General features: G+C 35.9%; 2 protein-coding genes across 2 annotated transcripts in view; both read right to left on the bottom strand.

Annotated features, from left to right (window-relative positions):
* Window positions 1–25,628, bottom strand: part of LOC117683909 (uncharacterized) — a 275,259-nt gene that overhangs the window by 186,733 nt on the left and 62,898 nt on the right. Inside the window, exon 5 of the mRNA XM_066072952.1 lies at window positions 22,391–23,314. Coding sequence (XP_065929024.1) covers window positions 22,391–23,314 — 924 coding nt within the window. The remainder of the gene's footprint in view (window positions 1–22,390; window positions 23,315–25,628) is intronic.
* LOC117683912 (uncharacterized) lies at window positions 20,165–21,816 on the bottom strand. Its single transcript, XM_066072963.1, has 2 exons — window positions 21,187–21,816; window positions 20,165–20,834 (listed from the first exon to the last, which is right to left on the bottom strand). Exons 1-2 carry the CDS (start codon window positions 21,211–21,213, stop codon window positions 20,463–20,465), a joined length of 399 nt encoding a protein of 132 aa, XP_065929035.1. The 5' UTR covers window positions 21,214–21,816; the 3' UTR covers window positions 20,165–20,462.

Genomic DNA, 25,628 nt, shown 5'->3' with positions numbered 1-25,628 from the left:
GGGCAAAGCGTGCAGCGTTTCGGGCAAAGCGTGCAAATCGTTTCGGGCAAAGCGTGCGAGAACCGTGTGAAACGTTCATCAGATTTCATTCGGAACTCTCTGACAATTTAATTGTTTCAAAATAGCGCTCGTGTTAAACATTACATATTTGTTCTTTAAACTGATTGGCAAAACTCCTTTGAGATATTCTCGTGAAAAAAATGTATAAGAAAAGATATACTTAAGATAAATCTTTTTACAAAATTGAATTAATTTTTAACAAACAAAAGAAAAGTACGCGTATTGAAAGAAGACTAGTTACTGAGTCTCTTTTTTTTCAATAGCCAATAGAAATTTAATGACTTCAAGGTAGTCGGAATCAGTATTTGATGATGCACACAATTTTAATGATAGATTATTTAACATTAATTTGAACAAAATTAAATGTAAACATAGAAAGAAAATATTCTGTTCATTTTTATGAAATGCGGGAAGTAAATTCTTTCCGAATCCCGATTAAAAATATTTCTACAAGTTATTATTTTAATTATTTAAACACTGATAACGGAAAACAACAAGTAATTAAGGTCTTCCGTTTCCAACGGAAGACCTTATAGTTTTCGTACGATTTCTTATTAAGGTCTTCCGTTTCCAACGGAAGACCTTATAGTTTTCGTACTGTTTCTTATTATTATTATTATTTTTTCCAAATTTTGTGCACGCGATTTCTCAAAAACTATTCGGCCGATTTTTAACATTTTTTCACAGATGATGAGTCATAATCTGAATTTTATATGTTTTTGAAATTTTTGTTGTCGTCACTTCCGGTACCGATTTATCGGCCATTTCGTAATTTTTTACGACTTATTTTGTGCAGAGCTGATCTCAGAAACTATCAGAGATATGACTATGAAATTTTCAGGATAGGTAGTCTATAGTCTGAAGTTGTGCACTATTATTTTGTTTTACGCCAGTGGCGCCATTTCTTGAAGCTCGCCTGGGCACGAAAATTGAGCAAAAATTTCATTCAAAATTTTCAAACGTTTTGATCTGTATCTTTTTATCAGTTGATATTTTGTTAAGACATATATAACAAAAGTGGTAGAAAATCAAAAGTTCTTTCCAACGAAATCAAGAAAATGGGGCTGGCCCCTTTATTTAGGGGCAAAGACATTCGTAAATTCTATTACGAATAACTTAAAAACGATAAAGATTTTTTAATGCATTATAGAAGCAAAGTTGTTGATCGTACCAATATCTATTAGAAAAAATCATTGCCACGCCCATTTATTACGTAATAAGGGATCTTTAGGGGCCAAAGTACTTAAACTTTGACGCAATATAACTAGAGAAGTAGACATATTTTGTTAGACATGATAGAAGAGAAAATGTTTGAATTTATGATTTAAATCGATTCCACTTATCAAAACACGAATTCCTGTCCCCATTAAGGATCTAGAGGGATGGCCCCTAAAATATTCATACATTTGTATCTCAAAAATGATCAACAATTTTAGATGGGTGTAAGAACAAAAAATGTTAGTATTCGTGAGACCTTCCGATTGAACTCAAGAAAAAGGGGCTGGCCCCTTAAATGAAGGGCCAAGACACTCGTAACCTATATTACAGATAACAATCAAGATTTCAAATATCTTTGGTACCTAGCCTTTTTACAAAATTGATACCAGCGAGATTTTAGTCACTGTAAGTGATTGAGACACAAACTTTTATAAATGATAGACAATCGATTGAAGATATATTTAACGGGTTTTCTTTTGTCAACCGTCACTTCCGGTACTCACCAGAAGAGTTCAAACGATTCATTTCTTTCACAAGTTTAACTGATTATCTTTGGTGTTTCATCTTCCATGATTAACAGTGGTGTACACTAAACAAATGTATAAAAAAAACCTAGCTTTTATTTTCATAAACCTTTTTTGTTCGTCCGTTTTTGGTCTCGAGACAAAAAACCTCGATTCACCAAGATCGCAGATTTGGCAGAGAATACCGATATTTCATCGTATCATATGAAAACAAAATCGGACGGAAGACCTACTCGTTACTCGTAACGAGATCTAGTTATTATTATTATTATTATTTTTTTCCACAAATTTTGTGCACGAGATTTCTCGAAAACTATTCGACCGATTTTGACCATTTTTTCACAGAAGATGAGACTTGATGTAAACTTCATACATTTTTGAGATTTTAGCTGTCGGCACTTCTGGTACCGATTTATCGGCCATTTTGTACATTTTTACAACATATTTTGTGCAGAGGAGATCTCAGAAACTATCAGAGATATGACTATGAAATTTTCAGGATAGGTAGTCTATAGTTTGAAGTTGTGCACTATTATGTTGTTTTACGCCAGTGGCGCCATTTCTTGGAGCTCGCCTGGGCTCGAAAATTGAGTACGAATTTTCATTCAAAATTTTCATACGTTTTCATATGTATCTTTTTATCAGTTGATATTTTGTTAAGACATATATAACAAAAGTAGTAGATAATTAAACATTCTTTCCAACGATATCAAGAAAAAGGGACTGGCCCTTTAAATTAGGGGCCAAGACACTCGTAAACTCTATTACAAATAACTTAAAAATAATCAAAATTTTGTAATGCAATATAGAAGCAAAGTTGTTGATTGTAGCAATATTTATCAGGTAAAATCATTTTCACACCCATTTATGACGTAATTAGGGATCTTTAGGGGCCAAAGTACTTAAACTTTAATGCAATATATCTAGAGAAGGAGACATATTTTGTTAGGCAATGTAGAAAAGAAAATGTTTGCATTGATGATTCTAATCTATTCCACTAATCAAAACTCTAAAGTCTGTCCCCATTAAGGATCTAGAGGGCTGGCCCCTAAAATATTCAATCATTTGTATCTCAAAAATGAACAACAATTTTAGATGGGTGTAAGAACAAAAAATGTTAGTATTCGTGAGACCTTCCGATTGAACTCAAGAAAAAGGGGCTGGCCCCTTAAATAAGGGCCAAGACACTCGTAACCTATATAACAGATAACTTGAAAACAATCAAGATTTCAAATATCTTTGGTACCTAGCCTTTTTACAAAATTGATACCAGCGAGATTTTAGTCACTGTAAGTGATTGAGACACAAACTTTTATAAATGATAGACAATCGATTGAAGATATATTTAACGGGTTTTCTTTTGTCAACCGTCACTTCCGGTACTCACCAGAAGAGTTCAAACGATTCATTTCTTTCACAAGTTTAACTGATTATCTTTGGTGTTTCATCTTCCATGATTAACAGTGGTGTACACTAAACAAATGTATAAAAAAAAAACCTAGCTTTTATTTTCATAAACCTTTTTTGTTCGTCCGTTTTTGGTCTCGAGACAAAAAACCTCGATTCACCAAGATCGCAGATTTGGCAGAGAATATCGATATTTCATCGTATCATATGAAAACAAAATCGGACGGAAGACCTACTCGTTACTCGTAACGAGATCTAGTTAACACACTAAAATTTGTCTTAAATGTACACATGCAATTAATTATTATGGGAATCTATATGCACGGTACTTAATTCAAATATATTATGATAGATATAATATACGCCGTTATGCGGGGCGCCGGTTATGTATACGAATATTGAGACAAAAATCTAAATCATTTTTTATTTTTTGTTCTTTCCGAAATCCAAAATAGTAATGACAACATTCTTTATTGTTTAATCCATTGATTTTTCTCTGTGATGTTATGTACGGAACATTTATTTACGCGAATGATTCGACATAAAAAAAATTAATCGGTTGTTTTATAGCATTTTGGTAACTTATGTGACTAATTTTATTTTACATAACTTTCATAATTATCAATGTAAATAATTACAGGTTAATTTACAGTTAGTATTTTTACATCGTATTCTCTGAAACTAATAAAAATATTAATGTGAGAAGAAAAAAACAAATCCCGCCGAATACTGAAAAACCGATTTCAGTTTGTAATCATAAGGATTTTATTTTTGGTATTGAATATTGTGTTACGGTAACTTTTTTCTCTGGAACTTTTATCAGTTACGGGACTAATAAGAATCATGGATATTTCTTTTAAGCAATAAATATATTTATAGAAGTAACATTTTTGGCTAATTTTGTGAATAAATAATGTTTTGCTTTAAATATAAGTACCAAATTAATTTATTTAATCAATTCAATACTTATGTACATATATGTTTCTAATATCAGTATTTCTATTATTTAGTGTTTTCTTAAAATTAATTCTTACTAACAGAGTCAAGGTAAAAATCCAAGGACCCGAATCGATCAGGATAAAAGCGTGTCCAAAGCGTGGGAAAAGCGAGCAAATCGTTTCGTGCGAGAATCGTTTCGTGTAAACCGTTCAGCGTTTCGTGTAAATCGTTTAGCGTTTCGGGCAAAGCGTGCAGCGTTTCGTGTAAACCGTTCAGCGTTTCGTGTGAACCGTTTAGCGAGCGTGTAGCGAGCGTGCAGCGAGCGTGTGGTGTAGTAGTACGTTTCAGGGTCTGTATATGTGCCGGTATAATTCTAGAGTATATGCAAACATTGGTAGAAAAATAAAAGTATGCACATACATGTATAATATACTGTATGAAAGTTATACAAATTATTCTTTTACAATGAGAAAATAAACTTTCATCAGATTTAACAAAATACTGTTCATATTGTTTTTTGTGCATCATAAAGTTCCAAATGATATAAATCTTCATATACTTATTTTGACATTTGCAAATATGTTTCCTTATATGAACCTATAGAATAGCTAAAGACGTTCAATTTTGTGTGAACTTTTCATGACGTAATAGCACGCACTTATCCTTTGGTTTGAACATTTTATAGTAAAGATGGTATATACAAAAGGATCGGGCACAAGTTCTGGAAATTTAAAACGCCCTCTCCTATATCCTTTGTCGGTTGGATTATAAGAAACATAAAAAAACTAATGTAATTTTAACGATTCTGAACGATCAGCCTTTTTCAAATTTAAATATACGGTAATTAATGAACAGCAATGTTCAAAAGTTCAATGGGATATTAACTTGGTTAGTACGTGATCAATCTCCTGAGAAGCTCTTTGGGCTCTTCACAGGATTTGATCACATGACCAATCAAGTTCATATCCCTGTGAAATTTTTGACCTGCTGTTTATTTCTTGAAAACCCTATGACAGGCCAAGAAATTATATGTATTAATCGGCAATGGTTTTTGTTTTGTTTATTTATCCATTAATACAGCTTTAGAACGTCAATTTGATGAAGTGGGTCCTTTCTCAGCACACATCAGACACTGGTTCTTTACTTCTTAAAACTCTTACCATGGTCATGATGTCTGTGGTTTTGTCTAAAATTGGCCTGTTTCCTACTGACTTTGTTGTTTTCGTTGTGTCCATCAACTGTTCTTTAATGCTGTCAATAACTCGTGTTGTCATGCATATGGTTTTCCCGAATTGAAAGGATTTATTCTTTATGTTGCGTACACGAACTCCACACAGTTACCATTTGTATACTCCACCTTTCAGGTTCACAGTCATGTTCCATTTGTAGTCGAATGCCTGGTATGGGGGAAGAATAGAATTTATATAGGTGATCATTCTCCACAACCAGATCTTGAACTTTGAGTGACTCAAATCAGAATCCTATACCCACTCAAACTTTGCATTGCGTATGATACAATCCCCGTCACCCATTTTGTAGGCATCACATGTATCCCTGTACAGAAGGGACATCATAAAACATGACGCGATTGGTTTATCTGGGTCTGTCAGTTCTGTGGTTTCAAGAAAATCCTAGTTGTACCTTTTCACAAGATACTTCTTCAGCCAGGATTTACGAATTTATGCTTTGTCACACATTGTACAGGAGAAAGTGAGGTCATGCTTCATGGCACAAATCATCAGAACCTTCATCTTCCAACTGTGATCTAACGAAACAGAGTAAACTAGGGGTTATTTACTGCATCTAATTGTAAAAACCTTTAGAGTATTGATGTATTTATAACACAAAGTTAATGTACTCGGTAGTCAATGAATTCAAAAATACTGAAAAAAAGGTTGTGATGATACTTCATCCATGTCCATGATGTCCAAAAATGCAGATACAATGTATACATCTGTTACATCCTGGATGAATTGATGATGTGATATAAAATTGTATTGCATTCATATATCAACGTACTTACATTTGAATGATATGGCAAAATACCGGTACATAGCATGGATTTACCTGAAGTTATTTTTTACTTCTTTAGACCCAGAAACTGTCCTTCGGTTGATTGCATTTCTGAGATTGTAGAGGGAACCCTGGTCTGAAGCGCTGATTTCAGTGTAAAATAGCTAAAATATTCCCTGTTAATTTGTTATAATAATAATTTATAAAGACAAAATCCTTTAATTATGGGAAATGCAGCAAATATATGCAAAACCCGTTCATGTCATATATATTGATATATATTGATACATGTAATTTGAGGTAAAACAAAGGACATGGGCAAGTTTATCTCCAGAATTTAACAATACTTCAACTTTCATAAAATAAATACCTCATACTGAATGTAATAGCATAGGTGTATTGCAATATTCTTTCTCTGCAAAACACTTACTTCAAAAAAGTAAATCTAAGAACAACTGGAACCAGAACAATCCTGAACAGTACTCGTTATCAAAAAGTTCATCTCCCTATGACAACCTTTTGGCCCCCAGACATAATATCATAATCTGTTCTGGCATTTTGCATGACATCTTGAGCTCCAAATGTCCGTTCATTGGGGAGCACGTGTCCATTGAAACAACACTGTCGGTTATTTTCTGATCTTCTTAACGGCTTGGAAGATCAATTTGTTAACATTTTACAAAATTTTAATAATTTACTTACACAAATTTTTACTCGCTTCTACTAAGTCACAATTCAGAGTTATGCAACATGGCACACTCTTTATTACAGGTTTTAGAAAATCCTTAATAATACTTAATAATACTTTTATAATATGAAACTTCATATGTTCAATTAGTGTGTGAAGTTCATCTGAAAAAGGTAACGATGCACTTAATGGTAAGTTGGAAACATTCATGCTTTCATATTGTTTAGTTGATCTAAGATGTACATCATCTGTCATAATCCTTTTCTCTTTTATCATAGTCAAAAACCATTTAATGCTCTTTCTCTGAGATGAGACATCATTATCATCTTGGCACGAGTATATGAGACATCTTCAATGATTTCTATGCCATACCTTACATTAAGATTTCTTCAGGTACAGGGAAGTATGAATGCACATACCTTGAAATGGTTGCAGACTTCTCCTGTTTATTCTCTTTGTTGATAATAGCTTGAATGCAATGAAAAATCTTGAATCCCTGAAATCATTTTTTTTTATTTATGTAACTGAGACATCATTGTTATCTTAGCAGGAGTAATTTGGACATCTCCAATGATTTCTATATCATACCTTACCATAAGATTTCTTGGATTCTTGTTATGTAGGAGTGAGCATCGTCTGCCGACAGGACACAACCGCAGTGTGCTCTTTGTCTCATTCGGGAAAACGGAAAAAATCCGTCGTGAATTCGGTGATAAGAAATAGTCTAACAATAGGTATGAAAAACTTCATTCAGCATACGACCTCGCGGAAGATTGGTTTTTTTTCTGATATGGTCGGTGTATTAACCATAGAAATTACGAAATAATGACTTCAATTGAGATTGTTCATAATCTTGTTTTATCATTTTGTACGTCATTAGCTTGCCTTGTTCTTGAAATTTTTCATAATTAGATTATCCTCTTGCATATCGAATCAACTGAGAGACAAAAAATCATATGCAGGCAATGAAGGTATATTGCTACATAAGTAAGGAAAGTTGACGATAGAAAAATTGAAGTCATCACATTTATCATACAGTTGTGTTTTACGGTTATAATTAGTGTCTTTTTATAGTAGAATATATAAATATGAAACAGATTACTCAGACTCTGTGGCATTTTTATTTCAAGTTCACTATGATATATCAAGTCAACGTAAGAATAAAAGTTAGAACTGTTACTTGATAATACGTCGTCGATATACCTAAATGTCGAGTTGAAGGCCACAGCGAGTGATTTCTTTTTTCCTGTATAATTCTCAACAATCATATCTATCAAGCAAGTTTGAGTGAGGTAGGACAATGTTTTCTTAGTATCATTGATATGGAGATCAGACTCTGTATCGGATGCTAGTCTTATGTTTCAAATCAAAATTAAAGGTCAAGAACCATAAAAGTTGGTCAAGACAGCATCTTTTCCAACACTTAAACCTGCACTAACCTTTTGTAGCCTCCGAAACCTATGACTCAGATTCAGCATCCAAGCGTGTGTAGTGCATAAAACAGCAAAAGATGTTTCACATATACAACTTTTTAAAAGATTAATCTTATAGTAAGTAAGATTTGTATGTCAAGGACACCTGCTCCAAAAACTTCAACAAGCACCAAAAACAAATCTTTTCATCCGCCATCCATTTAGCCGAAATTCAAAATTCAAGACTATCTAGTGCATACGTTCTACAAGACTCACCATCCATACCAGTTTGGTGATGATAGGACCAGTGGTAACTTAGGTATGGCCATCAAAGGGCACCTGTGCCAAAACACTTAGACCTCATCCAGCTTCCAAACCATATGGCTTAGATTCAGCGTCAAGCCTGTCAAGTACTTAAGCATCATAAGACGCACCATAGATGCACGTTGGTGACGATACAGTGTTAACGGCGATATTGTTGACCAACAACAAGCACGATTCTGATACACCAGCGATCTTGCAGGATACATGGACGATCACTAACATACTGAATGTTCACGATACACGAACGATAACGATAAGAAATCAAAAATATTTTTTAGATTAGGATTAAGAATACGTATTGCTTCAATTTTTATTACAATGCTTGTGTTTTATTGAAAAGCGGCATGTACATGTACAGTATCCATGCACTGTTTAATTTGTACGAGATAAATGATATACAAGGGACGCATGAATTACAGGCAGCAGGACGATAAGATAAAAGACCGGTCCGCTTCACACTTCGGTGCGTACAGTTGACCTCAAAAGCAATTTACATGTAAACCGGAAGTAAACCCCGAGTATACCCAAAGTAAACCCCTAATGGACCCCATTTCCAAAGTAAATCCCAAAAGTAAACTTGTTGTTTAGTTGGGGTGTACTCTGGTGTTAGATAGGTTGGGTCTGATCGGTACTGTACAGTACGCATGCCCTGTTTAATTTTACGAGATAAACGATACGATAGGATCCACGCATCAGTTAAATTGATTCGTCTTCACAGCGAATAGTAAGTTCTACAAAGGTTAAAGAAAATTAAGTGTAAGAACTGAAGATAATGCATAATCTACAAGAAGTTTTACAATGTAACGGAGAGTGAAGTTTTCATTTCATTATTTTCATTTAAAAGAAAACTAAAGAAATAATTGTTGAATTTTAATTGGGGAATGGGTAAGATTGGCCGCTTTCATTCAACGCATGAAGCAAATATGATTATGATTATGTGTCAAGGTTGATGGATGCTTGATACCCTTATAACAAAATCATTCAAACTAACAGGACCGATCAAATGATTAAGTGAGTCGTTGAAGTACTTACTATTTAACGACCAAAAAGAGAATTTTTAAAAAAAGATTAGCGATGACATAATACATGAATGTAAACAATTGTCAATAGTCTTCACAAATAGTTTAAAGGTCACATTATTGCGTTGTTTTAAAATTAAATTAATTTAACTATTTTAATCGTCATTGTTTCGGAATAAATCCTGGCATTCGATAGAAAAGTTAATTAATTTATCAACAATAACGTTGTTACCACTGTAGGACCAGTAATATGGCTATCAATAGGCACCTGCTCCAAAAAACTTAAACCAACTCAAAAACCTAAAACTCATCCAGCATCCAAAACATATCGCTCAGATTCAGCATTCAAACATGTCTGGTGTACCTGGTAATAGTATAATAGGACACACCACCAATGCAAGTTTGGTGAAGATAAGACCAGTATAAGGTAAGATATGGCCTATTAAAGAGCTCCAAAAACTTAAATCAACTCCAAAAACCCTTCTTTCAACCAGCATGCGAAACCTGTGTTTCATATTCAGTTTACATACATAACCGATACAGAACCTTACAGAAAGTGAACCCCTACTAAATCCTGGGTTTACTTTCTGGGTTTACTCTGGGTTTACTCCGGGTTTACTAGAGTGGACATAGACTAAACCCAGAGTAAACCCAAAGTAAACCCAGAGAGGACACAGAGAGTAAACCCGATCAGAAGTATACCCCTGAAAGCAGACGCTAACTGTGTATTCGGAATATACAAGGGGCAGGAATTACAGACTGCAGGATGGTAAGATAAAATAAAACGGGTCTGCTTCACACTTCAGTGCGAACATTTGACCTTAAAAGTAATTTCCAAGTAAATCGGAAGTAAACTCCGAGTAAACCCAATGTAAACCCCGAGTGGACACAATTGTTTTTTTAAAAAGCAGACCCAGAGTAAACCCAAAGTAAACCCCGAAAGTAAACCCGGTATTTACGTGGGGTCTACTCTGGTGTTGGTTTGGGTCTGATCGGTACTTTATGTACAGATTCACCATCCATGCAAGTTTGGTGACGGTAGGACAAGTTTTACCTAGATACAGGACCTGCTCCATAGACTTTAACCAGGTCGGACGCCATCACCGTATAATATTAGCTCCCCCCGACTTCATCTCAGTGAGCTAAAAAGCAGTGAATATGAAATTTTACATGTTATTTTGTATGAAAATTAATAGTTTTTTTTATATCAATAATCGTTGTTTTGTATGCAAATCGCCCATACAAGAACAGAACAATGCCTTTGATAATAAGTAAATTTCTCTTTATCACTTCTTCCACGGGCCAAGTGACTTAAATGTCACATTCTCGAACAGACCACATGAATTTGACGTCACTTTCTCTTAATCACTTCTCCAACAGACCACGTAACTTAGATATCACTTTCTCCTACAGACCACGTGACTTAGCTGTCACTTTATGTTTATCACTTCTCACACAGACCACATGATATAGATGCCACTTTCTCCCACAAACCTCATGACATAGATTTCAATTTCTTCCACAGACACAATACTTAGATGTCACTTTCTATGTATCACTTCTCCCAAAGATCACGTGATTTAGATGCCACACTCCCTGAGGCCACGTTACTAAAATGTCGCTTTCTCTCTTAGACCACATGACTTAAATATCATGAGGCAATCTGACAAACAAGTTGATAAAACAAGATCATCAAGTCTCGATTGAAGTCATCATTTCGCTATAGTCGATTCACCGATTTTGTCAGCAAATAGAATTTTCCGCTAGGTTAAATGCTTTCTGACATATTTTTTCATACTTATCGTTAGGCCATTATTATTGCCTTAGGATACTTCTGTTTTCCCGATTACGACAAAGAGCAAATGGCGGCTGTGACCGGTCAGCAGAGAATGCTCACTCCTCCGTGGCACCTGCTCCTACAGACTGTACCTTTAATTTTGGTAGAGGTCCGTGTTAGCTCTGCTCATTTTTGTATTTTTTTCTTTGGAATTTCGATTTTAAACACTGATCGTTATCACTTAATTTCATTTTTTTTCTTTATCACGTTCTCCAACAAACACCACTTTCTCCCAGTGACTTAGATGCCCTTTTTCTTCGTTACTTTTTCCTTCAAACAACATGACTTAGATGTCACTTTCTCCTGATGACCATATGACTTAGATGTCATTTTCTCTCACAAACCACGTGACTTAGATGTCACTTTCTCCCACAGATGTCATTTACTATACGCCATAAGAAAGTTGGTGGTGTCCTTTCTACCTGATAACAAGACAATAATTTCCTATTTCGTTTTGAAAATGACACAACACTTGGTAAATTAAATATTTTACTTTCAATTCAGCATCCAAACATACAGTCACAATCCAATATATGACATAACTTGTACACTAATCCACTTATCATAAAACAATGATTGAATCTCGAACCCCCTTTTGTTACAAGTAATATAATTGACAATAAATAAACAAAAGGGGGTTCGAATGATATCACTATATCTAGTCAGATATATTTTACAGGCATGGATAAACTCAATTGTATTGACATTATAAAAATATGTGACGGGATTTCATCAAAGATTATAACATATGACATGTTACATCTGATATGGCCTTTGAGGACTGATGCAGATTTACCATCGCATTTAAGATCTGTGATAATGGGTTAATTCTATTTTACAAAACCACTTAAACTTTTAAAAAACAGTAGATTTTGTAAAGACATTCATACGTTCATGTTACAAGATTCTAATAACACCTAAGGGGAATAGTTTGAGTGTTGGGACAAATTGTGAAAATCAAATAATGGCAGTAGAGTCAATGTTACATCGATGACAAGATAAAATAGGTTCCCGACAATAGCTTATACTGATTAAATTAGAAATATTGATGAAAGGCCAGAACTGTTGGACTATTGATATATATATAAACATTCATTATATAAATATATATATATATATATATATATATATATATATATATATATATATATATATATATATATATATATATATATATATATATATATATATATATATATAATGAATGCCTTTGCATGGCAGGTAGGCAGAAGATGTAGGGAGGGTGGGGGGTGATAGATTTACATGGTAAAGACAAACAGCTATGTATGTTTAATCACAGACAGTAAGGACTAGTTTCAAACAGCAATGATCCCATAGAATATTAAACAAATATCATACACCATAAAAACATAATAATTCTATGTCTACATTTATCCAAATTAAACTCTACCATTATTATCATTAAATATTGCTATAGTCTTTGCATAATGAATAGTAACTGGACTGTTTTAACAATAGGTACAAAACAGCACATTCTGTGCCAAGTAAAATCATTGGATGAGATCAGAATTTCCTTAATCTCAAATATATCATATAAAACCATGATACTGGATTCAATAATAAAAATAACATATAAAACATCTGGTCCCAACTTTACAATAATTTACATTCTCTTCTTCGGTTCCTGAAATGGCAGGACTTGTGATTATTACAGATAAAAATAATGTTATTGTCCAACACCATGGCGTATGGAGCCAATGAAGGTCAAGGTCGGTCAAGGTCAGTCAAGTTCATAGTGACGGCAATGTTATAACAAAGTTGCCTGGACCTCCCTCCTATCTCCATGGAAATAACCTTGACCTTGGAGTACCTGGAAAATAAAAAATTACAGGTTTATAAATACCGCAAAACACATCTCATACATTTTTAATATCACCTAAAAATTTGATAAGCATATTAAAAGCTTGAAAATTCTAATTTAATAAACTCCTTAAAAGTAACGGAATTTGAATTATTTTTATAGCCCTAATGTTTAAAACAATAGCACAACAAAAAAATATCAAAGAGTATATAACACGGGAAATAAGATTCAAAGAGCCTGTTGATATCAGCATTACTGAGCTAGCCAATCCTGAAACTCTCTATGTCTAGAGAAACCCTGGTGTCTCTGTTAAGTCAAATATTGTTATCCCCAGTTGAAACTCTGTCAACTACTAACAAGCATGCTATAATAACAATCAGACTCAATAAGAGTTAGATCCCTACTGGGGTTTCAGTTAACATTTCCCTACATAACCTGTATCTAACACTGAGTGTTGATGCTGGAGGGAGGTTACATAAAACATACGATATTTTATGACAAAACTTATGATATGAAAACCAGTTATTAAGTATAGGATTAAATTCAGGTGACAGTTTCTTTTTAGTGCATCTGTACTCAAAAAGAGTGTAAAAGTATTGAATACGGCGAAACATGTACTCGAAATGAATGTAAAGGTACTGACTATGATGCAACATGTAATCAAAATAAGAGTAAAGGTACTGAATATAGTGCATCATGCACTCAAAATAAGAGTAAAGGTACTGAATATGGTGCAACATGTACTCAAAATGAGCGTAAAGGTACTGAATATAGTGCATCATGCACTCAAAATAAGAGTAAAGGTACTGAATATGGTTCAACATGTACTCAAAATGAGTGTAAAGGTACTGAATATGGTGCAACATATACTCAAAAAGAGCGTAAAGGCACTGAATATGGTACAACATGTACGCAAAATGAGTGTAAAGGCACTGAATATGGTATAACATGTATTCAAATTTAGTGTAAAGGTACTGAATACGGCGCAACATGTACTCAAAATAAGTGTAAAGGTATTGAATATGGCGCAACATGTACTCAAAAAGAGTGTAAAAGTATTGAATACGGCGAAACATGTACTCGAAATGAATGTAAAGGTACTGACTATGATGCAACATGTAATCAAAATAAGAGTAAAGGTACTGAATATAGTGCATCATGCACTCAAAATAAGAGTAAAGGTACTGAATATGGTGCAACATGTACTCAAAATGAGCGTAAAGGTACTGAATATAGTGCATCATGCACTCAAAATAAGAGTAAAGGTACTGAATATGGTTCAACATGTACTCAAAATGAGTGTAAAGGTACTGAATATGGTGCAACATATACTCAAAAAGAGCGTAAAGGCACTGAATATGGTACAACATGTACGCAAAATGAGTGTAAAGGCACTGAATATGGTATAACATGTATTCAAATTTAGTGTAAAGGTACTGAATACGGCGCAACATGTACTCAAAATAAGTGTAAAGGTATTGAATATGGCGCAACATGTACTCAAAAAGAGTGTAAAAGTATTGAATACGGCGAAACATGTACTCGAAATGAATGTAAAGGTACTGACTATGATGCAACATGTAATCAAAATAAGAGTAAAGGTACTGAATATAGTGCATCATGCACTCAAAATAAGAGTAAAGGTACTGAATATGGTGCAACATGTACTCAAAATGAGCGTAAAGGTATTGAATACGGTGCAACATGTACTCAAAATGAGTGTAAATGTACTGAATATGGTGCAACATGTACTCAAAATGAGTGTAAAGGTACTGAATATGGTGCAACATGTAATCAAAATGAATGTAAAGGTACTGAATATGGTGCAACATGTACTCAAAATGAGTGTAAAGGTACTGAATATTGGGCAACATGGACTCAAAATGAGTGTAAAGGTACTGAATGTGGTGCAACATGTACTCAAAATGAGAGTAAAGGTACTGAATGTGGTGCAACATACTTTATAATATATAATCTGACTATAATGTGAATGATTTCTACAAACAAGCCCCATCCTTTATAATTTATAATGTGGCTATAATGTGAATGATTCCTACACACAAATCCCATCATTAGTAGCATACAACACAATCACCATTATATCTTAAACACACAAAACCATCACAAGCATCAAATGGACAGAGATTTGAGGACATCACAGACAAAGGTTTATATACAGAGGAATCAAACACCAGTCAGACCCAGTCTTTTAAATCTTACATCGACATCACATAATGTCTTCTACACTTTCCTCATCTGTGATGAAAGAACACAAAGTGCTTATTAGTGCATCTGTACTCAAAATGAGTGTAAAGGTACTGAATATGGTGCAACATGTACTCAAAATGAGTGTAAAGGTACTGAATATGGTGCAACATGTACTCAAAATGATTGCATAGGTACTGAATATGGTGCAACATGTACTCAAAATGAGTGTAAAGGTACTGAATATGGTTTAACATGTACTCAAAATGGACACAGATGTACCACTGTTTGGTGATCCTGTTACATTTCAAGCAGTGGAAAATGAATGGATGTCTTCAAACAAATGTGTCAATTTTTTTTTTTGACTGTCTTCGTTAAAAATTATAAGGAAAATGTGTATGATGAAAACAATGAATATTTTAGTTTTGTTTGTTGCTTTTAGAAAAAATAAGCAGTGCAATAATGGAAATCAATTTCATTATGTCATCACAAACTGTTATGATCACTTTTTCACAGCCAACAAATTTTAAAGCCGATATGAAATTTAGAGAACATTCTTGGATTTAAACCTGACCCACTGCAATACAATGGTGTCACTTTTGAGACTTGAACCTTCATTCTCACTCACCAAAATCCATCCCGTTGAGTCTCTGCTGCAGATTCTCGAGTAGAGATATGTAGTCGTCATGCGGTGAGGGCTCGCTGATCCTGACTCGACGTACTGGAGTTGAGTGACCAACTTTTGTGGGGTTGGGAGAGGAAGAAGAGATAATTTTTCTGCAAGAAATAAAAAAAAATATTTTGTGATAGGACTTTGTATATACTTTCTACATTTAAACATCTATGAAAGATTTAAAAGTTTTAACTTTCCAAAAATTTTTAAACACATTTTGTGGTCAAATTTTGTAAAATTTAAAATTCTAAAACAGTAAATGTAGTTTGATTTTTTCTGTCTTACTTCTCTGGTTTATATAGGTCACCTTCTAGCACCTGAGTTTTCAGAAGTGGGGTGTGGTTTGCTGCTATAACTCCGAGAGGGGGGGGTGGTATGTACAGAGAAATTGCTGTTGACATGGTAACTATCAGAAATCCCTACCACTGACTGATAAGGAGAGATCCCATTGGTTACTCCATTGCTGTTGACATGGTAACAACTAGAGGCTCCCCCTAGTGAGTGATATGGAAAACCTCTATTAAGAGCAACAATAAACATATTAAAATCAGCTTTATGGCTTCATATATAAAATATCCAAACAATGTTGTATAACAAGTCCTGAATAAAAAAAATCCCCTGCATATTCTTATGTTTTTTATTGAGACCCTTTGTAACAGGATGGTTTTATAGACACATCATATACCCCTTTGAGCATTGCAGTTCTGTTTAGGCCCAAAAATTGTCCAGGGGTCGAAGTCTAAATAATTTAAAAGAATCATCAATATATCACAATGCTTGCATATAACTTAACCATATATAATAACACTTAAGTTTTGTGAATAATCTAAATGTTTTACCTTGTAAAATTGAGAAACCCCTACCCCTTTTCCCATTGTGTCCCACCCTACTAAGGAAGATTATGATTTTTTGAAATGTTTTAATCTACACTATATAAACTGACTAAAGTTACAGCTTTTAGGCAAATTGTGTTTTAGAAGATGATTTTTAAAGATTTTTTTCTATATATTCCTATGTTAAAATGTTGAACCCCCCCCCCCCCCCATTTCTATACTCGGGTATCATGATTTGAATTAACTTGAATCTCCCATACCTTACAATGCTTCCACACAAATTACAGCTTATCTGCCCGATTGGTTTCTAAGAAGAAGATTATTAAAGATTATCTCCAAGAATTCCTATCTGAACCTTCCCCCCACTGTGGCCCCAAACTATCCCCAGGGATCATGATTTTATCAAACTTTAATCTAACCTAACAAAGGTTGCTTTCACATAAATTTCAGCTATTTTAGCCAAACTGTTCCTGAGAATAATATCTTTAAAGATTTTTCTCTATATATTCATATTAAAAGTTTGACCCCCATTGTGGCCCAATCCTAACCCTAGGGGTAGATATGAACAAACTTGAATTAACACTAATTGAGGATGCTCACAAAACACAAACAGCTTTTCTAGCTGATCGGTTTCAGAGAAGATTTTTAAATCTACTCTATATATTCCTATGTAAAAATTTGACCCCTCATTGTGGCCCCACCCTCCCCCCAGGGATCATGATTTGAATAAACTTAAATCTACAATACCTAAGGATGCTTCTACTCAAATTACAGCTTTTCTGACTAAAGATTTTTTAAGAATATTTACAAATTTTCAAAGATTTTTAATTATCCCCCTTGAAAGAGGGCGTGACCCTTCATATTAACAATCCCCTTTATTTAAGGATGCTTTGTGACAAGTTTGGTCTAATTTTAATTAGATTGGTTGATATTGGACCAGTGGTTTTGGAGAAGTGGAAAATGTAAAAAGTTTATGGACAGATAGACAAACAGCAGACAAAACATCAAAGCTCACTTGAGCTTTCAAATCAGATGAGCTAAAAACGGAAAAATTAGGTCACCTTGTTGGAGGTCGACTGTGCCCCCCATCACGGGGGATCCCACTCTGGTGGCTCTCTTCCACTTCCTGACCAAGTACCGCATCCTGCAAGAACAGTAAAGGGAGAGAAATCTACTGCAGATGTTAAGAGACATATATCACTGTGCTTCACTTACCTTTCATAATATAGCTAACTTACATCCACAATATTCATAACAGTACATTTCTCCAGGAAAATTAAAAACAAATATCTAGGCTGAACAACTACCACACTACCAATGAAGCGACACTCTTGAACATGATGTCAAGTCTGACCTACTTACCTAGTTACGGCCACCACCACCCTGGCAGCACTCCTAAATGCGGTGACCGGTCGGCGGGGCCTGGTCCCTCGCTGCAGGTCCTCAGGGGAGGGGTATACCCCCATCCTGGCAATCAGAGCCAAGGTGGTCTGCTCACAGTCCTGGAATCCCCCCAGTAACAAGAGCAGGTACTTCTTCTGGTAGACCAGGGCCTTCCTGTAGCTGTCCGCCCGCAGGTACTTCCCGTACAGACGCTGGATCTAAATACATATTTACCGTCATCAGAATTTAATCACAGTAAATAGGATTCAATATAACAAATGCAGTTTAAACTTCAAATATCAATATAATGGTTATATGGATGCATTTTCACTTTCACTACCAGTATTTGTATTATAATCCCTTCTGTCTCTTTTCTCTCTCTCTCTCTCTCTCTCTCATTTCCCTATCTCTCTCCTCTCTCCCTTCCCCTTCTCTCTCGCTATCTCCTCTTTCTCTCTCTCTCTCTCTCTTTCTCTCTCTGATTCCTTACCCTATCCCTGTCCCCCTCCGTCCCTACTCCAGCGATGCCTGACTTTTGGTCTCGTTCCAATCTGAGGTCAGCTCGACATTGGTCAAGCTCCTGTTCCATTTGATTAAGGGCCAGTTGTAGTGACAGCCTCTCTTTGGCCCATAAGGCACGAGCTTCCAGATGACGGTTCTCCTGATCCACGTGGTTTTCATTCATATCATGGCCATTCTACAGTGAAAAAAAACATTGACTTATTAAATACTTCCTAAACCAAGAGGCCCATAATGACCTCGATGTGGGTATACATATCTTGAGGTTGTAAGATGCTTCACAAACCCGATGTTAGGAATCTATTTTACTTTTATCTACAGACACCCACTCCACAGACTAACATTCCTGCTGTTTGGCACCTCTCTGCCTTTATCTACAGACTAACATACCTGCTGTTTGGTAACTCTCTGCCTGTATCTCCAGATTTCCTCCTCTAGGCGCCCCAGTGTGTTGCGTAGCTCCATCTTCTCCTCTGTCAGTCTGGACACAAAGTTGGTCAGCTCAGAGTTGTGATGTAACACTCGCTGGTTCACGGCCTGAGCGCTGGGTCGACTCGTCAGACTGTCCATGGTGTCCGACTCTAAGGCAAGTGGTGTCTGAGTTTGTTTGAGTTCACTCAGTAGGTCCTTGAGAGATTTCTCTAGACTCTGAACATTAACTGAACCTTCAACACTACAAAACCAAAATCCCAGTTTAATCAATAGAAGAAGTCGCTGCCAGATTTAAACTTCTATAAACTTTAACAATCCCCTTGGGTAGAGGAGTTCTGTATAAAGATAAAGGAAAATATACAACTTTAGAGCTGATACATTTGGACTTTTTTTTAAACGAATAAAAATTTATGACCAAAAATATCACATACAGTGTATCCTACATGTTAACCTCCAGTGGTGAAAAAGAGGTAGATTTAGAACCAAAAAGGTGTAGCATTGTGCGCGGCCTATTTCAGTGCATACAATTTGAAAGTACATGTAGATCTGACAAGTAACTGAGCGTCCTTCTGACCTACATTCAGACTGTCAGTTTCCCATATTTACCCCCCCCCCCCCCTCAATTAAGTTGCCCATAACTAAAGGACCTCTTCACCGATATTCCTACCTGTATTCATAAGTTGTCATCAGTTCCCCATGTTTACCCCCACAATTGCCTTACCCAAGGATGGCTGATAACTGATCCTGATACTGTAGTATTAGATACTGCAGACTTATAATCTCGAGCTAAGTCTTGTAATCATTATCCCAGTATCCCCCCCCCCGCCCCCACAAACTTTAGTTGCCTTACCCTGAAAATAACTGATCCTGATACTGTTGTATTAGATACTGCAGACTCTGACATATACTCTCGAGCTGAGTTTTGTAAATGTTCCAGTGAACGGATCCTCTTCACTGGCCATCTGAGTCTACTCGCTGGTGAGTCGAGCGTAGTTTCTCCTGCTGTAGTTCCCGAGTGGCTTCAATCTCACGTTCTTGAGTCTCTGAGACTTGATCCTCTAGATCTAGAACTCGCTGAGTAAGTCGCTGAATTTCTAACTCATGTTCATGCTTAAAAAAATCCAAGTAGATGCTGAAACAATTATCAAACATTCTCAGAACTCAAAAAAAACTCCAGAAACAATTAAGGCAGGCAAACTAGCAATAGGACCCTTACATTTAGAATTCTGTATACCATTAGAGTCAAATAGTTTATCCCTTGACATTTTCTCTGCACACACATTATTTAAATCCAAACATTGAGAACACATCATTACCATCTTTATTTTCTGGTCGTCCCTCTCCCTCTCCAGCTGTCTTTGTGACCGACGCTCCGTCACTTTCTCCGTGTCACGAATTCTCTCCTTCTCGTTCATGACATCCTTCAGGGATTTGACCTCTGACCTCAAAAGTTCACGTTCAGACTTGAGCCGCGAGACTTGGTCACGTTCATGTTCATAATGCTGAGTGATGTCTAGTTTCTGAAGCTGAACAAACACAAACAATTAGTTAAATGTTCAAAGCAACTCTCTTTTATATACCACAGACTTCATTTGTTTCTTGCATGCTTTTAGCCGGTCATGACGAGCCAATAGCATGCTGGGAAAAGTTGTAATCATAGAATTCAACAGAGCTACAACAAGATTTAGATTATGAAAATGACCTACTAAATAATAAAATCTATGATATCAACTTGAATTTTTTTAATTTATATCACAGACTGTAGTTTACTATGTGGAATGAGCAAGACGTGAACGACATCTAAGCTAGAAAGTAGAAAGGAAGATGGAGAAATGAGCATTGCTCATTGTGAGACACAATAACTCCACACTCATTCACCTGTATCTGGTCAATCTCGTTCTTCATCTGGCGGCAAGCCAACCTTTCCTGCTTGTGCTCGTCTTTGAGTACACTCGTCTGATACTCGTGAGCAGTCACCTGAGATTGAAGCCTTTGCTTTTCTTGTTCCACTGAGTTTTTGAGATCTTAATTGTCGCACTCCTGTGCTGAGCTGCTCGAGCCGAGCCTTGTAACAAAACTTAATGGATCTGAGATTCTTCCTCTTGAGATTGAGTTCCTATTGTTGGATGCCCTTGGCCACCTACTTGGGTTCCTTATTATTCTTGGCTTAGTCTCAGTCTTCTATCTCACTCAGTGTTCAGATCCCTAGTAAGTCTTAGATGGTATAAATCTTAACACTACTAGTAATTACATCATTATTAAATTTATATCTGTAGTCTGTTTTGTATTACACAATTTGTATCATATAATTCTACATAGCCATAGACAGCCATACTTTGATGATCACATAGTGTGAAATAAACAGGATTCAGTATTACAGTCCATGTGAATTATACACAGCTCAATTTCAGCTGCAGATGTTGAACAAAAGGACAAACAACATGTGTGGTTTTGAGAGCAGACAAGATTTGTACAGAAACATTTACAACCTGTCAATCTCCAAGCTATCTCCATTCGACAGCTGATGTTGAGCTAAACATGGCCTCCCCATTAGGACGGGGGCTGTGTTCACCTACAAGACATTAATTAGCTGTTAATTCATATCATACAGGTTATGTAGTGATACATACACAACTACAAATATATTAAATCAAGACAGAGCTACATCTACAAAGTTCAACCTAATTACATTGACGCATGCTTTGATAGTTATGTAATTAATTACATCAATTGAATTGACACGTACTTGCAACAAAACAAATTACAAATATTATGCACGTGTCACTATATTAAAGTATGGTTTATCAATTACACTGACCTGTTCTATAAATTTACTAGTTAGAATGACATGTGACTGTACATCTTATTATGAAATATATGTATTTCTATTTATTTTAGATAAGCAATTTATCCCAATGATTGGTAGATACAGCTAACCCTGTAACAATAAGCTGTTTATTTTGACAAACAATCACACATATAAACATGTCTTACATGTTTCTTATTGACTGATAATTAACACAGACTGTGTGTCTTAGTTATCAATATCTAATTAATGTGAATGATAATGACTCAGACTTACCTGTCAGAGCGTCCTGTCTGGTTATATACCTGTAGACACACACCTTGTTGTTCTCTCCTGATCCGACCCAGAGACGGTGAGTCTTTACATCATAACTCAAACTCCATGGTTCACCCATCTCTTGTGATTTTGTCAGTAGATGTGACAGGAACTGACCGTCCTTGTCCAACATCTGTACTGTCTTGGTGTCACCATCACACACCAGGATGTGTGACAGCGTGTCAGTACAGATTCCAAGTGGCCGTAGTACTGATCCTGATTGAGGTCCTGTGTAGGAGAAACGATGTCTTCCTCCACGCTCTGTCACCACTACAGCATGAGACAATAAGTCGGACACTACGACATCTCCATTGTTGTTCTCTGTTATACAGTAAGGTTCTCTATTCAGTCCCCGTCCTGTGTTGTCGTGCTGTATGGTTTGTGTCAGTTGTCCGCTCTGGTTGTACCGGGTTACCTTGGCTGTCTCTGTGTGTATATAACGCATCCCGACCAGTAGATCCCCAGTGGACGGGGACCAGTACACACACTGTGGTTCCCATGTAGAGTCTGTGCTCCTTATAAATGTGGTGGTTGTTTTCATATCTTTTGACAGTTTGTTGATGTTATATTCCCTATCTATATAAATCAGTTCACTCTCACTGTTCACGGTGTGGAATCCATATAAATCACTCCATGAATCCTTCACACGATGTAGAGGGACACCTGTTGTGTCTGTCAATATGAGATTGTTTCTATCATCACTGACCCAGACCCGGTCTGATGTCACACAGGAAATGTGATAACAACGATTAACACCTGTCACTGTGAGAGAGTGAAGTAACTCGGGGGGAGACATCAGTTTCCTCAGACACTGGTTTCCTTGCTGTGGTTTTTCTGTTCCTGGGGTTGGGATTCCACTCAGTGACTCCATCACACGACTTTGATCTACAAACATCCAACATAAAGTGTTAATTCTGTATTGTTGCAAGGAGTAGATTAGGTTAGTTAAGTCATTACTCTGATTAAAGTAAATATATTAACTAAATTCATTACTCTGGTTAAAGTAATTAACAAACTTGTTTAACTACTTAAAATTAATTTATCTTGTATAACTAATTTTCACAACTATGATACTGTTTACATCTTCTTATTAAAATAAACTACATATGGTAACATGTACATACATGTAATAATGGATAACAATTACATGGTTTTATAACGAATATATGAATTACAATTATCACAATGAAATATATATAAACTGAATTTACAATTTACAAATGTAATATGACTTGTATGATATAACAAAATTTACTAAGGTATATTTAGATCTCATTGAAACCTGTATGATATCAAACACATGTATACTACATCAATGATAATGACTCAGACTTACCTGTCAGAGCGTCCTGTCTGGTTATATACCTGTAGACACACACCTTATTGTTGTACCGTGATCCGACCCAGAGACGGTGAGTGTTGACATCATAACTAAGGCCCCATGGTTCACCCATCTCTTGTGATTTTGTCAGTAGATGTGACAGGAACTGACCGTCCTTGTCCAACATCTGTACTGTGTTGGTTATATCATCACACACCAGGATGTGTGACAGTGCGTCAGTACAGATTCCACATGGATATAGTCCTGATCCTGATTGAGGTCCTGTGTAGGAGAATCGATATCTTCCTCCATGATCTGTCACCACTACAGCACCGGGCCAAAAGTCATAGAAATTGTGAGACACCACGACATCCCCATTGTTGTTCTCTGTTATATAGTTAGGTACTTTATACAATCCCCGTCCTGTGTTGTCGTGCTGTATGGTTTGTGTCAGTTGTCCGCTCTGGTTGTAACGGGTTACCTTGCCTGTCTTTGTATGTATATAACGCATCCCGACCAGTAGATCCCCAGTGGACGGGGACCAGTACACACAGTATGGTCTCCATGTAGAGTCTGTGCTCTCTATAAATGTGGTAGTTGTTTTCATATCCTTTGACAGTTTGTTGATGTTATAATTCCTATCTATATAAATCAGTTCACTCTCACTGTTTACAGTGTATAATCCATATAAATCCCCACATGAATCCTCCACACGATGTAGAGGGACACCTGTTGTGTCTGTCAATATGAGATTATTTCCATCATCACTGACCCAGACCCGATCTGATGTCACACAGGAAATGTGATAACAACGAACACCTGTCACTGTGAGAGATTGACGGAGCTCAGGACCAGACATCAGTTTCAGCAGACATTGGTTTCCTACGCGTCGGTTTCCTCTCTCTGTGATTTGGATTGCACTCAGTGACTCCATCACATCCTCCTTGTTGAGTGACTCAGTCATAGAGAGCTGGCTGGTGTGGAGTGTATGATGTATCTGGTAGAGGGCTGTCTTTATGGAGGATAGGAATTGTAGCGGTCTGATTACTCTCCTCTGTTCATATATGTATACATATATCTGTAGGCTGAGAATATGTCTGATCATTTCTTTCTGCTGTTTTAAACATCTGTGTTTGAAATCAAAGTCACAGAACACATAACACATGAAATTGTTTTGTATATAGTCAATGAGATGCTTCAGTGTCTGGGCCTTTGTTAACATCTCTGATTGATAGCGGGAGAATTCTGTGCGACATGTTTTGAAATCAGTTTTGATTCGTGGCAGGAGAACAGGTCTGTAAAAGAGAGCCACACTTCTGATGGTGTGAATAGTTCCTCTGAGTTGTTGTTGCTTTGTGTTATAGGATGTTGTAATAACTAATTGTCGGTGATTTCTATGCTGTGTGCAATGGTAACATACAGGCACTTGACAGGGTTCACAGTACTTTATATAAACATGGCTAGGATGTCTCACACAGATCTCTTGTGTTGGGATGTAGTTGATTTTATCACGATGTGACACAACATCATGGTCTATTGTTTGGAGATCTTTTACATGGTTCTCTTTACACTGGGGACACAGATCACATGGACACGATACACAATAGTACTCTGTGTCCCTCGGACACTTAGAACACTGATGTACTTTACATGGAGTGCTTGGTGTTTCCATTGTGGAGGAACTAGGTCTCAAAATCACAACCTGTTCAATGAAAAATAAAGTGCTATAAATGAAGTCAACCACATTCTTTCCATACATCCATATAAAATCTTATAAGAAATGTTTTCATTTAAATTCAATGTTACTTTAAAGTAATATACAAATATCATATATATAATATATATTTCCCTACAAGAGAGAGAGAAAGAGAGGAGAGA

The sequence above is a fragment of the Magallana gigas genome, chromosome 10, assembly GCF_963853765.1.
Source record: "Magallana gigas chromosome 10, xbMagGiga1.1, whole genome shotgun sequence".
NCBI lineage: Eukaryota > Metazoa > Mollusca > Bivalvia > Ostreida > Ostreidae > Magallana > Magallana gigas.
This window is presented reverse-complemented; position numbering and strand designations above follow the sequence as displayed.